Raw genomic sequence first — 16,040 nt, 5'->3', positions numbered from 1 at the left:
TGACAAGGTATGTTGTCTAGGTCAGGGGTTCTCAAACTTTTCAGCCAGTCACCCCTAAAATAACAACACCAGTGATTCGCGACCCCCTCTATGCTCGGCGGTGGTTATAAGCATACAAATATTGCACACAATGGTGCACACACATCAGTAGAAACTACTGTATATAAACAAGCTTATTGACCACACAAAAAAGTGCAAAAGTCAATTTTTTATCATTATTATTCATTTGTTTAATCTAATATTAATCTCAATTACTAAGTATGGTGAGCACAATGTTTATAGCACAAGACTATTCAATTTTGGAGACTTAGAGCCACTTGGAAAAAAGTTTAACATTGTACTGTAAGATCAGTCTGCTGCAACTAATACTATTGCTGCGATGTTAATCTAATTACCCAAGGGGTCGCAATCCAATGGATTTTTTTTTTTGAAAGGCTGATGACTTTTTATTTTTTATGTAACTTTTAAATATTAAGTATATATTAAATATATTATGAGTTTCACTTATTTTTATATTCTGCAGGTTTTTGATAAAATATGATAGTTCTAATAGTTTAATAAAATATATGAGATTTTTGGAAATCACCAAGCGACTACCCTTCATTGTCTCGTGACCCCACGCAGGGGGTCCCAACCCCCCGTTTGAGAACCACTGGTCTAGGTAATGTCATGACAAAGACAGGTTGTGACGTATTTGTTTATGTCAAGTCGTCATAACAAGGACATCTCAAACAATGTCATCTTTGCATTTAAAATGGCATAACTGAGTGAATAATAATATCAATGTCATAAACATGCATAAAATCATATTCATTGCATTTTTTATGTCATGATTATAAAGGTTTCATTTTAGTCTTATACACTAAAGTGCTACCATTATTTCTAGCATCTTGTGTATGATAAAAGAGAACAAGTATTTGCTCACCAAATAAACAGAGTATATTTAATGTTCCCAATTAATATTATTTTGATGTATTGATCATTAAACTATTATATAATCCTCATCAGAATAGCATTTCATTCTCATTTAAGACATAAAACATCTGAAATTACATAATAGAAAGGTTAAAAAAAAAAAAACAAGAGAAAGAATGTGCATACAGATGATACCACTGTCAACACAACTGTTTACACAGATCTGTGAAAATTATTAAAAGCATAATTATAAAAAACTTTTAAAAAAATTAGCAAATGTAGGATAAGTTTAAAACTGTGTTATATTCATATATTTTTATGTCATCTCATGGCGAGGCAGTGGCGCAGTAGGTAGTGCTGTCGCCTCAAAGCAAGAAGGTCGCTGGTTTGAACCTCGGCTCAGTTGGCATTTCTGTGTGGAGTTAGCATGTTCTCCCTGCCTTCCCGTGGGTTTCCTCCGGGTGCTCCTGTTTGCCCCACAGTCCAAAGACATGCGGTACAGGTGAATTGGGTGAGCTAAATTGTCCGTAGTGTATGAGTGTGTTTGTGAATGTGTGTGTGGATGTTTCCCAGAGATGGGTTGCAGCTGGAAAGACATCTGTTGCATAGAAACTTGTTTGTATAAGTTGGCGGTTCATTCCGCTGTGGTGACCTCGGATTAATAAAGGGACTGAGCCGACAAGAAAATGAATGAATGAATGAATGTCATCTCATAAGATAACATATGCTAAGCACACTGCGACAAGCACAAAATTACCTAACTCATTTCCCATACCTTATATGAGCTGTGGGGACTTCTGACTGTTGCTCTGCCGTGTCTCCACTTTTGCCCTTGATCTCCATTCACACTCCACACTGATATTTGAGATATTTTGCTACTCAGAACATCCTGGACGTAGATGTTTAGAGAACCCACATCTTTCCCATTCATTTGGTACCAGAACATGAGACACTCTCCGTGTTCAGAGGTCGGTGAATTGACTTCTGTCATCATTCTGCCTCTGCTGCCGCTGGGGTTCTTCCAGAGCTGAGCACTCAAGTAAAAACCTATTGAAAAAAGATACTATTATAAAACACAGATTTTCCTAATATTCTATGCTATTGCTAAAGTGAAGATTCAGACCTTTATCAGTCTCTAAAGTGTGATCTGTTGCAGGGCTGGGGGTGCCAATGGACAGTTCTCCTTTGGTTCGGATCCAAGTAAAATCAGTTGTAAGGTCAGATGATAGGCCGCACAGAGAGCCCTGGAAAGTGCACTCCCGCTCAGCTGGACAGGAGCCATTTATACTGCCTGACACCTGCACATCATCTATGGCGATGTAGCCCTCAGAGGTTTCCAGGATGCCCTCAAATATGAACTATTAGATAGGTGAAAACACGAATGTACACATATTCATCTATAGATGCTGCATATGGAAGCTTAGGCTTACTTGCCTCACTGCCTAATTATTAGTTATTGCTTTTGCAGTCAATGGCTACGTTTACATGGACATCACTAAGCAAATATTTTTCCTTAATCTAAATAATATAATCCTATAAAATATAATAAAACAATCCTTTCATGATCCCGTTTTACATGTTATAGCACATAATTAGTCACTGTGTTTATCTTTTTTCCTCCGGAGTTTCATGTAATTTTGGGTGTTTAATTTTTAGTTTGTACTTTCACTTTTATTCTGCAACATTTCATGCATGCCCTCTATGACAAACGAGACATTAGATGAGAGTATGAACTGCTGGAAGAGTGTTGTTTCAATGGCATTTGATAACGCACGCCGGATTGGAGAAAAAAAAACTCCTTATTTTGCAATGTGTGTTGGTAGGTGCAGAGAGCAGTGTCAAACAGCCATGTGTGTATATAGAATATCCTGTTGCAAAATGTGGTGAAAATCCAAAACGAAGGCCATAGTATGATTGTGTTTTTTTTTATTATTTATTTTTCTTTTATTATTTTTTTTGTGTTTTCACCTTCATTGGATAGGAAAGTAGAGAGTATTGACAGGAGAGCATGGGGAGCAGAGAGAGGGGAAGGATCAGCATAGGACCGCGAAGCGGGAATCGAACTTGGGTCACTGCGAGCACCTGAGTGCATGTGTTGACGCACTAACCACTACACCGACATTATTTGTGGTTTTTACATGTTTGTACTGCACTTCAATAATGCGACTAATATCGAAATATTCGTCTTGTCCTAATCCGATTTCTGTTTAATTCAATTATGACTTTAGTCAGATTAAATGAATCAAATATCGCTGTTTACATGGTCGACTCGTAATCAGAGCAGTCTTAATCGTATTAAAATTATTGGTCTCCATGTACTGTAAACCTACTCATTGTTTACACACAAAGACACTTCATGAAACCTCACAGTTTTTATTAAGCTTCTGTGGCAGAATCAAGTGTCATAATGCTTTTATACAATATATCATAAGTTTCAGATATCTCAAGACTGTGTGTAAAGTTTTAGCTCAAAATACTTTAAACAATTATACCTATTCTATTATGCCTTGCTGTTAATTTATTTACAGCCTAAACTTTGATATTTTGCCATGTCTGTGAAGCACTTTGGTCAACATTAATGCAGATTTAATGTGTTATACAAATATAGCTGACCTTGACCTTAAACTAATTATTTAGTCACAAGATGACACCAAACAAACAATTACAGCGGCGTGAATGATGATTTGAAGTTTCTGGATGACCCCGTGTTATTCAGTGGTTATCTGGGAAAAACATATATTGCAATGTCATACAGTAATTGACCAATCAGAATCAAGTATTCCAGAGAGCCATTTAATAAGTATAATAAATATACAGTTAAGATAATTTTATTACATATTTTTATTGTAAAACAATATATTTTATATACTATAATTTTAACAATAATTTAAAAACGATATTTCATATTTAATCATACATATATTTCAGCACATAAATTAATAAACGCATGAATTTTTTTTTTATAAAAACAACACATACAGATGTGTAACTGGCTAAAAGAAGCTCCACAATCTGTATCTACAGTATATAAAAAGTGTGTCTTGTGTTTGAGAATGAAGAGTGTGTGTAGATACAAGGATATACTTATGAAAACTTAAAGGAAGGATGCAGAAAGATTGTGGGATTGGGATATCAATGCTGCATTCAAAAATCACATCAGATGTGCTTCATTACCATCCTTTAAAATACAGTTGTTGTGTGTGTGACTCAGTACCTGAATTGGTTCTTTGCTGTCTGCAAAACTGAGGTCCACAAAACGCCACTTGTTGCCTTGATTCCCTGTCCTCATCCACATAAGAGTCTGTTCTCCATTAGTATGCTTGATGAGGAATTTGAGAGAGCCTTTAACAGCCATAGAAACACTGGATTATTCTTTCTGCTTGTAAATAATTCTTGTACACATATACGGTAGCATAAATATATGATTAGTTAGTTTTGTACTGTTCACATGAGAGTCATTTTTAACATGTTATTGTAAAATTATAATTATAGGCTAATAAGTAAACATTTGTTACATTATTATGTATGATGTCTCGGAGAACAATATTTCACAAACAGCCTTTTATCAATCATCCACTTTCAAATCCATAACATCCTCAAATTGCATGATGGGTGTCATCTTGACTCACCAATGCGTCCACCGTACATTAGATACCAGAAGCTGACACATTTGGCCTGCTGTGGAAAGCTGATCAGTCTGGCTGTTTGAGGTGGTTTGGAGGACCGAAGTGATCCTATGTACATAAAATAGCCTGCACAAAATAAAAAGTGAAATCATTTTTTTTTAGCAATTAAACATTTTACAAGAGCGCTTTTGATAAATGAAAACAAATATTTAAACATCTGAATCATTAACAAAGAAACTGTTTTCTTTAGCTTAACAAGTCTGTTAACTTACACATAAAAATGTTCATGCACATTAACCATTTTTGAACAATAGTTAGGGTGACTAGAACCCAGGACAGTCTCATGTTGTCTATTTTGTTTTGAGACACGACTTATGAAAAAAGTCTTTTTTTTACCCCTATTTCACTTTTCCTAAAATGTCTTGCTTGCCACTTGCTACGCACAAACGGTAAGCATCTTTCTTGTGAAAATAGCCTAATCGATAATCCCATTCGCAAAAATATATATTCACATATATGTGAAACACTGTTAAAAATATATTGAAATATATTTTGTTCAATTTAATTCATCTTGTGTTGTTTTAAATGATTGAAACAACACAATTCTTGAGATTTCATTTGGATAACCTAATTGTTTTATGTTCCACTTACATTTGTAAAAAAAAATAATACGTTAACCTAATTCCTTTATGTTGTACCAAAACAAATCGATTGTGTGGAACCCAGCATATTTTACAGTGTATCTACCAGAGCCAGTGGTGTGATCATGTGAAGGTCCGTCATAACCATAGAAAGGTTTCTGTCCATCTTCTCTCCTCCATTTGATTTCAGTCGTCTGGTCATGATACCAAGAACAAGCGTCTTTCTCAAAGTCACAACTGAGCTGATCTGAGTCTGCAGGGACGTCTCCCTCTGCGCAGTCTGTCAGTGTAATGTCATCCAGCATGATATCCTGAGCTCCAATGTATGTAGGATCCACAGAAAATACAAGCTATGAAATGAAATTTTTTTTTTTTTAAAAACCATCAACATGACATGAAGACAGAACAAATTAACAGCCATAAGACTATTTAGTGCTATCAAGCAGACTGACTGTGCATTACCTTTGAGCCCAGAGCACGATTACCGATCAACAAGCCAGCATTTTCCCAACCGTTAGTCTGGCCCTTTTTAATAGACCATAACTCTACAGTCTTTGTGTTGGAGGTCAAACTCAGGGTGAAGTGGGAAGAGATATTCACAGCATCATGAAGATGATACCAAAAGCTGAAAAATAACCACTGAACATTTATTAAAATGATCAGGTAAAAATTATATTAACTTACAAATACATAATAATATTAATAATAATAATAATAATACATTTTATTTATAATGCACTTTTCTAAGAACCAAAGTGCTACAACAACAGAGCAATCAAACATGCAATAAAATACAAGTATACATAAAAAAGTTCTAAAATATAAACACAAAATAATCAAGAATCTAACAATGCATTCTTAAAAAGATGAGTTTTTAGCATCTTCTTAAAACTAGCTAGTGTGGAAACATTTCTTCCACAGTAAGGGAGAGCCTTCCATAACCTAGATGCAGCAACAGAGAAAGCTCTCTCCCCCATTGATTTTAGTCTACAAGGTGATTGTTAAAGGGTGAGAGTATCCGCAGACCAAAGGGAGTGAGAAGGTGTACTAAGAGACAATGTCACAGATATAGGAAGAAGCGGTATCATGTAGAGCTTTATATGCAAGTGTGAGTGTTTTAAAAATGATACAGGACTGAACTGGGAGCCAATGCAATGCAGTAATGTGCTGCCATGGTGGAGTGCGAGTGAGAATGCGTGCTGCTGAGTTTTGAATGTACTGTAAAGCAACAAAGAGTGCATTACAATAGTCAATCTTGGAAGTGACAAATGCATGAACGAGTCTCTCAGCATCAGGTTGAGTGAGGTAGGACCTAATTTTTGCAATGTTCATCAGATGATGAAAATCAGATTTTGTAATGCTCTTGATGTGTGAGTCTAGTGATAAATGACACCAAGGTTACATGCTTTGGTAGATGGACAGACGACAGCATTATCCAGATTCAATTTAAGCTTATAATATAGGAGACAGATAGATAGACAGACAGACGGACAGAAAGACAGACAGATAGACAGACAGACAGATGAATAGACAGACAGACAGATGTGCTCATTCTTTACCTTAGGTTGCATCCGAGTTCAGTGGCCTGTAGAAGTGTGTGCTCCAAGATTGCTTCAGAAAAGATATCTGGATCATCACCTTCTACATGCATAACTCCACCTGTATATAACACAGAAATGTAATTGTATGTAACATCAAACAAATGTCAGCTTGATTATTACGGTCCAAAGGCCTACCCCAAGATGATCCTGTGGTGTGATCCACACCAGGAATCACACTGATGTTTGCCATCTCTCTCCGCCATTTAAACTCATCCCTACTGGAGTCAATCCATCCACATGCATGTTCATCAAAGTTGCAGGAGCCTGTGAGGAAAGACAATAGTTCATTGTGAACATGGTACTGCGTTTGTATTATAAGGCTATAATTTATTATTTATTTGCTGGTAATTCTAAATTATAATTTAAGAAATGATAGAATTGTGCATGATTAGTGTTTTTTTTTTTTTACTAAACATGATGAAAATGCAGTAAAATACTGTACCACAGAACTCTTCATCTGACCCATCTGCACAGTTAATGTGGAAATCACACACTTGCTCCTTAGAGATACAGCCTTGAGAATCAATACACTGGAAATTGCCATCAGGACAAGACGCCAAGACCATCGAAACTGCTAAGAAAACGCATAGTATGCAGCTTAGAAAAAACATGGATTAACTATGAAAGTTATAGATTTACATCTGTGAAACAAAATGCACAATGCATTTACAAATGCATTTCAATACATTTTTCGACAAAATGTTTAGACACATCAGCTTTCACCAGCCGTTTTATTAGGTACACCTTGCTAATACAGGTTGGTATATCACGTTCACAACTGGCTTAATTATTTAACAAGATGGTGGAATCTGAGGTTTTTGACAAGATATTATCACACAGTTGCTGCAGATCTTTTGCACATCCATGATGTGAATCTCCCTGTTGGCGCTGCACCTGCTGTTTTTAAGATGTTGCTTAAACTGGAACGTAAACTCCACATTAGAGGCTTAGTAATTACAAGCTACTTACAAGTTAGTAACTAAATTTGTACTTACTGGGGTTGCATCACGTTCTTAAGGCAGAATGTACTAATTAGGTTGTAAACTCATAATGCTGTTACACTGAATGACATAACACTCAATCAGAAGTCTTTGTTAAATCGAAAAATTGTCTGAAATGTGCATGAACAGTTATCAAAATCAAAACATTCATTCATGCATTTTTTTTGGCTTAGTCCCTTTATAATTCTGGGGTCGCCACAGCAGAATGAACCGCCAACTTATCCAGCATATGCTTTAAGCAGCTGATGTCCTTCCAGCTGCAACCCATCTCTGGGAAACATCCATACACACTCATTCACACTCATACACTACGGACAATTTAGCTTACCCAATTCACCTGTCTTTTAGACTATGGGGGACACCTAAGCACCCGGAGGAAACCTACGCGAATGCATGGACCAACTGACTCAGCCAAGGCTCGAACCAGCGACCTTCTTGCTGTGAGGCAACAGCACTACCTACTGTGCCACTCCGTCGCCCCAAAATCAAAACCTCAACTTGAAATTGTTTTAATAGCCTAAACATTGAAAAGGAACAGAAAAAATTATGTCATAAAGAAATTTTTGTTTAAATTCACCAATACAAAACTAAATACTCCTTGAATTTTTTTTAACTTGTCTGGCAAAAACCAGAAAAAAAAAATCTACGATTTGGCAGGACATAAGCATCACAAGATGTGGACATTGGTCATAAAGAAATGGACATGATAAGCTACAATACACAGGTATTACTATGTTTAAACCATAAACCAATGTGTTTCAACCATAAATTAAATTGGTAATAAGGGGCCCAGAAACACAAATACTCACCATTACATAAACAGTAGACTGAATCTATAGTTTCCTGTTTTACAAACAAGCACTATGAATTTTTGATCTTACCATCCTCATGTTGCAGCGGGAATTAAAATTCATTAGACGAGGCAACCTTTTTAACATTTTCTAATGTTTAATTAAGCTATCAACAAGACATCAACAAGACATAATTAACCAAGCCACAAAGAACTGTCTATATATTAGTGACCTCTGCCTTGAAGACAGATTTGCATACTCTTGGTATTTCCTATTTTCAATACTATGCCATTAGTGGTCCCCTGGTTCCCTTCCACCATCAAAGGACATGTGATCTAAGTTATTTGACTAATTCAAATTGGCACTATAGATGTGCTCCTAGTCAGCAGTTATCTATTCATAGCAATTTCTATTTGGTCGTTAGTTATAAACAGTAGGGGAGTTCTCGAGATCTACCTGAGCTTAAACTCCCCTCTCACCCTGCAAATGGGAGGGAGCCCTAGGCTCAAGGATCTTATGAGCTCAGGGTTCTCTCCCAAAACAGCATGCCAAACAAGCTTTATAATCAATCTTCAGCTAAGTGTGAACTCTTGAAACATGATCACCGAGTTCTTCTGATTGATGCATGAATGAAAAATGTTTTCTTTCAACTGCTACCTAAGATTTTAATGTAAAGGATTTCATAAAACCACACATTATACATGCAAAACAAACATTACAGATCCTACAGTAAATGGCAAGTCCTGATAACCTTTCTGACCCTCTCGTTGGCCTTTATGTTTGTAAAGTAAAACAAACACATGCCTATTTCATTTAAAAAACTAATAGAAGAAAACACTTGAGCTCACCAAGCAGCAGCAGAATCAGTCCTCTCATTTTGAGAAGAACGTGGTTGAAGACTTTCCTCAGTGAATTACTGTGCTCTTGTTGGCAGTGCATAAATGTGAAGTCAATGGAACGTGTCACAGAGACTAGAGATCATTCTTTATCTAAATCACTTGCAATGAGGGATGCTTATCAGTACATGTTAAAGTTGGTGGACCCAACGACCTCACGTTGCTTTTTATCTGCCTGCTTTTTATTACTTCCTAAGGCCAGATAAAAAGCAGACTGTATCGCATTATTACAGCCGGTACTAATGGCATTCCAACAGTTGCTGAAGAACTGATCTACAATGTTTGCTTTGGTGAGTAGAAGTTTTCAGGAAATAAGATGACATCCTGCAAAGCAAGGTGTTAAAATAAATAAAATAAAGCTCTCCTAAGCTTGCAGAATTGTTGGTTCTGTCATAACATAATTGCTTACTGCCTGTACTGGATATTTCTCTGGTATCCATGCAGTTACGTCAATAGCTTTCACTGGATGTAATGCGAGATTAAGTAGAATATAGAAATAAAAATCTTTTCTGTCAGAAAAGATGGTGAAGGTTTGAGTGCTTGTAAAGCATAATCATGCTTGATATCAACCTATTAAAGAGGCATTAAGCAAGCACTACTGGATACTTGGAGGTATCACATCCATTATGCAACAGTGCCTGGACAGAAATTAAGAAACGGGCACTAGTTCCAAGAAGCAATAAAGTGTATGAATCTTTAAACAGAAAGAAGTACAACCTTCGACCAGTCTCAAGCTCATTGGCACATTAAAGGGCATAATTTAGGAAACTTTAGATAGCCTTCTCTAGATATAGACATACTGTATAGCACAAGAGTAAAAGAGAAAATTAATGAGCATTAGTGGTGGCTTAAGAAAACATTATAGGTTTTAAATGGCCCCCATCATTGTATATGGTGTAAAATTTACTACAACTGTTTTATAGTTAAAGGAGCACTCCACTTTTTTGGAAAAAGGCTCATTTTACAGCTCCCATAGAGTTATCATTTTTGAACCCACATACCTGTAGACAAGCTCAGGTTCTGGCTGGAGCACTTTTAGCTTAGCTTGGCATAAATCATTTAATCGGATTAGACCATTAGCGGTTAAAAAATACTTGACTTATCTGTAGTTTCATTGTACTAAGACAGATGGAAAATGAAGAGCTGCTATTGTCTAGAACTATACTCTCATTCTGGAGCAATGATCGCGGATCTGCAGAATGAGATTAGAAAAGTCTGACCTAGAAAAGTCTGTCTGTCTTAATTCACAATGTAACTACAAAATACAGTTAGTGGCTGGTATTTGGCTGGTCTTAAAACTTGCATAATCAAACCTCATATAAAAACATTTAACAACATATAACCAAAACTCCTCCAGAATGATCAGAGACTGATGAGGTCCTACAGAAATTATACAGAAATTATTACTTTATACTGCTAAAGGTGAATCTACAAGTGTCCGAATCATAGGGTGTCCAGAGTTTGTCTCCCATGGCTGTTCTATTTGTTTTTTGGTTTTTTGTAATAAAAGATAAAATGTCTGGGCTCAGTGGTCAGAACTGTTGCCTCACAGCATGAAGGTCACTGGTTTGAATACGGGCTGGACCAGTTGGCATTTCTATGTGGAGTTTGCATGTTCTCCCTGTGGATTTTCTCCGGGTGCTCCAGTTTCCTCCAGAAGCCAAAGATGTGTGCTACAAAGTAAATGATTTGGGTAAACAAAATTGGTCTTAGCGTATGAGTGTATGTGTGTGTATGTATGTGTGTTTGTGTGTGTGTGTGAGAGAGAGAGAGAGAGAGAGAGAGAGAGAGAGAAAGGGAGAGAGTATGGTTGTTTCCCTGTACTGAGTTGCGGCTGGGAGGGCATTCACTGCGTAAAACATATGCCGGAATAGTTAGCGGTTTATTCTGCCGTGGCAACCACTGATAATCATGAAATAAGCCGAAGGAAAAGGAATTAATAAAATGTTATGCGATTTTGATCTGAGACTTTATGTTCCAAATTTTGCTAAAAACTTGCTAAAAGTCCACATATATTTATTATTATAATTATTATGTCCTGATACTGAAAACCATAAAATTCAACAGTGTCATACCACTAATGTTTTATGTGAATGTAGTAGAACGGTTTTATTGGAAATTTAGCATACTGTATGTGAGCACAGAGAGTTGGAGAGAAGCAAACAAATGTAAAGAACTGACATCACGTTGAATTCAAATATTATGATTTGATGTGATCAATATGCTAATTGGCATCTTAAGTAATTTAGATACATTTAGTGAAAAGACTGTAAATACTTTTCCACTGAAGAAAGTTGGAGAAGTGAGTATTGTTTGCACTTTCTCATGCAAAATGAACAAATACAATTTGTATGCATCTTTTCAAGCATAATGTTCATAATACCAGCCATACCCCCTGCCAGCATTGTGCAATGCATTTACCAGTCTGACTTACACATCTTCTCTTACTTACTGTTCCCACCCTGCCAACTCAGCACATAGGACATGAAAACAGTTGCATTTGGAATCACTACAAGAGACTAGAGAGGGAAATGGGTGATTATGCAACCCCTGGCAAAAAGGAACTGAAACTTGCTTTTCTCCAGTAACCTTCCTTACACCTCATGAGTCAACTCCACAAATCCCAACACAAGGAACCACAAAGGCTGACCAGCATTTGGACCGGCAACATGTTTATGGGAAATTGCAAAGATGTCAAATCAAAAATAGTTTTAGCTTTCTAAGAATTTCTACTTAAAACACATACAAGGCATATAGTTAAAGTTATTTAGAATCAAATAACACAACGTTAGATTAAAGGTCCTATAATCAGATTTTTAAATATTTGTATTTTCAAGAAAGCCTCGCATAACATGTTCCCACCACCATGCTGATATTATTCATTTGGTTTTGCAATTCTTAACTAATAAGACAAATCTCTAGAAAAGTAAATAGGTCAGAGTTTTGACATGGAATCAAAGTCAATGAGCTAAATGTGTGATGATCAGATGTGTAGTTTGCACTACCGATTTATAAACCAATGACCTTTTTGAATTGTTCATTTAATGAATCATTATATAAATAATAAACATCCTTCTCTGATGATGAGTGGTTACCAGATCAAATGAACTGCAAATCTGGTGATATTCAGTGATCCCCCCCCCCCCCCTTAAAATCTGTACATTCTTATAATAGATGTACAAAAAAGTTGGATACAATATTCTCAATATCTTTGGGTCAGAATCTGTCCCTGACCAACCACTAGATGCTTTTAATTTAAAAACATGTTTCAAGAGTTCACACTGAACTGAAGATTGATTCTAAAGCGTGTTTGGCATGCTGTCCTGGGAGAGAGCCCTGAGCTCATAAGATCCTCGAGCCCGGGGCTCCCTCCCGTTTGCAAGGCGAGAGGGGAGGTTAAGGTCAGGTAGATCTCGAGAACTCCCCAGCTAGTAGCTAATGAACAGACAGTGATTGCTCTTAAGAGATAACTACTTACTAGGAGCATGTCGATGGTGCAGATTTGAAAAAGTCAATTAACTTAAGTTGCATGTTTTTGGATGGTGGGAGGAACCCAGGGAACCCTGGGAAAACCCACGTGAGTACGGGAGAATGTGTAAACTCTGTACAGAAATGTCGACTGGCTTGGTAATGAATAGAACCAGTGACGTTATTGCTGTCAGGCAAAATTGTTAACCACTGGGCCACCGTGTCACCCATCTAGGAAAGGAGGAGGAGTAGGGGTGAAAGGGGGGATTCTTCAAAATGAAGATGGCTGTTATATGGAAGTTAGGGTACTTATAGCGGCTTAGAAATTGTCTGATTGGTGAATCATGAATTGGATAATGCGTAAACAGCCGCAAGCAGTCATAAGCATGTGATCCTCTCGAAATTAGTTTAAAAATAAACTTCACTTATTTTGCCATTTTAAAAGTTCTAATATATCCTATAATAATCTTTATTCAAAGTAATATACTTTAAAAAATAATAAAAGAGATTTTTGTTTGTTTTTTGGCTATTCAATAAAAGTTTCAGTGCTGCACCAACACCCCTCCCCCCAACCCCATAAAAACTCATTTATACAAGGTTTGAATAACTTGAAGATGACTAATTTATGCATGTTAATTTTATCTTGTGTGATATTTAATTACAATAAGATGTTTCAGTAATAAAATCACAAATGAAATGTAAGAATCAGATCTGCATGAGAAAGAGCATTATAGGAAGAAAGAGAAGTGGGAAGATGTAAGGTTGTTACACAATGTCAACTACCAGAACTGACAACAACATTATGTTCAGTTAGCTGTGTGATGCATCACATCTTTTTTGGAGTTCCAGTTCCAATCACTGATAAGATCCTCACTTGACTCATTCTCTATCGTTCGGCTCAGTCCCGGGTTGCCACAGTGGAATGAACCGCCAATTGCTTTGGCATATGATTAATGCAACGGATGCCCTTCTACCTGCAATCCAGCACTGGGAAACACCCACAAAGGCTTACAATCACACACACAGATACACTACGGTCAATTTAGTTTATCCAATTTATCTATACTGCATGTCTTGGACTGTGGGGGAAACCAAAGCACCCAGAGGAAATCCACAGGGAGTCAAACTCCACACAGAAATGCCAACTGGCCCAGTCAGGACTCGATTCAGTGACCTTCTTGTTGTGAGGCGACAGTGCTAACCACTTATCCATCACACTGCCTCCTCACTTCATTTTGATCAGTCCAGCAATGCATGGCTTTGTTTCTTGGGAACATGAAAAGTTATTAATTGCTAACAAAATGAAGAAAGATTGATGAATGGACGAATTCCAGGCAGAAACAAGACTTCCATTAATATGCCTGACCTAAAGGAATTCTATGTGACAGGAAGTGATGAAAGTAGTTTCGAGGGGGAGTAAAGGTTATGGTGTTTAATTAAAGTTCATGAGGGCAAATTAAGACATCACAGTGGCGCAAGAAGGTCGCTGGTTCAAGCCTCGGCTGGGTCAGTTGGCATTTCTGTCTGGAGATTGTATGTTCTCCCCCTGTTTACGTGGGTTTCTTCCGGGTGCTCCAGTTTCCTCCTCAAATGCAAAGACATGCGGTACAGGTGAATTGGGTAAGCTAAATTGTCCAAAGTGTATGAGTGTGAATGACTGTGTATGGATGTTTCCCAGTGATGTGTTGCAGCTGGAAGGGCATCTGCTGCGTAAAACATATGCTGGAAAAGTTGGCAGTTCATTCCGCTGTGGTGAACCCAGATTAATAAAGAGACTAAACGAAAAAGAAAATGAAATGATGCCAAATTAAATTTGAAATAAAGTGCACAGTTGCATCATTCTCAACAATAATAATAACATAAAAAATAAGAATAGTACATTTTGATTTGGCGACGTCAAGAAAAAAAGACTTCTAAGTAAATGTCTTGATTTAAATGGACAGTATGCCCTTGATTTGTTTTTTTTAAAATGTACTCTACAGTGGTTTCAAACTTTTCAAACTTTCTTTCTTCTGTTTAACACAAAAGAAGATCATTTGAAAAAAAGCTGAAAATGTAATCCACAAAAACAATGGAAGTAAATGGTTACACGTTTCCAGCTTTTCTCAAAATATATACTTTTTGTGTTCAACAGAAAAACCAGAAGGTTTGGATAAATAAAGGATGAGTAAATGACAACACAATTTTAGTTTTGGGTAAACTATCCTATTATCAAAGCAGTAAGGAAGAAAATCATGTTTCTAAAAGCAATAGTCTTTAACAGTGTTGGGGTGACGCATTACAAGCAATGTGATTTAAATAATAATATTACTTTTAGTATGAGTAAAGGAACGCATTACTTTTAGAAATTAAGTAACATTAATTGAGTTACTTTTTTAAAAAAGTAACTAGTTTTTAGCTTTTTTATTCATTTTCTTTTCAATGTAGTCTCTTTATTCATCGGGAGTCGCCCGAGGAATGGAACTACAACTTATCAGGCATATGTTTTACACAGCGGATGCTCTTCCAGCTGAAACTGGGAAACACTCATACACTCACTTTCACACACGCTCTCATACACTACGACCAATTTAGCTTTTTCAATAAACCTGTATCGCATGTCTTTGAACTGTGCGGGAAACCAGAGCACCCGAAGGAAACCCACACTAACACAGGGAGAATATGCAAACTCCACACAGAAATGTCTAGCTGGGACTTGAACTAGCGACCTTCTGGGTGTGAGGCAACAGTGCTAACCACTGAGCCACCGTGTCGCCACTTTTAGCTTTTTAGCTTTTAATAAATAAATTGCTGAATTGAATGAACGTAGTCACATTGAATCACGAAACTCAATGAGAGAATCTGCTTCTCACAGGAACAGACAAAAACAAGATGGCAGGCCAGGGCCTAGGTAAATGAATTGTTTATTGTGGTTGTAAATTACAGAGCTGCTCTATTAAAAAAGAAGAAAAAAAACCCTGCAAGTTTTGAAAGAGATCAAGCCACAGCCAGGAAAGAAACTGTAACGCAAAAGTAACATAATGCATTACTTACCATAAAAAATAACTAAAGTAACACAACTAGTTACTTTATTAGGGGAGTAACTCAATATTGTAATGCAT

At 36.8% G+C, this 16,040-nt stretch overlaps 1 protein-coding gene and 1 long non-coding RNA gene across 7 annotated transcripts in view; one reads left to right on the top strand and one right to left on the bottom strand.

Annotated features, from left to right (window-relative positions):
• The window catches only part of LOC141378368 (uncharacterized), a 54,716-nt gene extending 52,432 nt beyond the window's left edge, over positions 1-2,284 (top strand). Inside the window, exon 3 of the long non-coding RNA XR_012392660.1 lies at positions 2,072-2,284. This is a non-coding gene — a long non-coding RNA (uncharacterized lncRNA). The remainder of the gene's footprint in view (positions 1-2,071) is intronic.
• The window catches only part of si:ch211-106h4.4, a 92,817-nt gene that overhangs the window by 48,835 nt on the left and 27,942 nt on the right, over positions 1-16,040 (bottom strand). For 4 of the 6 annotated variants that reach the window (XM_073926972.1, XM_073926969.1, XM_068214122.2 and 1 more), the window contains 9 exons: positions 7,226-7,357; positions 6,919-7,047; positions 6,742-6,841; positions 5,645-5,807; positions 5,289-5,532; positions 4,545-4,667; positions 4,130-4,257; positions 2,039-2,273; positions 1,691-1,962 (listed from right to left, as the gene is read on the bottom strand). In XM_073926972.1, the coding sequence (XP_073783073.1) occupies positions 1,691-1,962; positions 2,039-2,273; positions 4,130-4,257; positions 4,545-4,667; positions 5,289-5,532; positions 5,645-5,807; positions 6,742-6,841; positions 6,919-7,047; positions 7,226-7,349 (1,518 nt within the window). In that variant the 5' untranslated portion in view covers positions 7,350-7,357. The remainder of the gene's footprint in view (positions 1-1,690; positions 1,963-2,038; positions 2,274-4,129; positions 4,258-4,544; positions 4,668-5,288; positions 5,533-5,644; positions 5,808-6,741; positions 6,842-6,918; positions 7,048-7,225; positions 7,358-16,040) is intronic. The other 2 variants (XM_073926981.1, XM_068214123.2) reach the window with 1 other exon arrangement.

The sequence above is a fragment of the Danio rerio genome, chromosome 2, assembly GCF_049306965.1.
Source record: "Danio rerio strain Tuebingen ecotype United States chromosome 2, GRCz12tu, whole genome shotgun sequence".
Lineage (NCBI taxonomy): Eukaryota > Metazoa > Chordata > Actinopteri > Cypriniformes > Danionidae > Danio > Danio rerio.
Note: the sequence above shows the minus strand (reverse complement) of the source record. Positions and strands in the feature narration are given on the sequence as shown.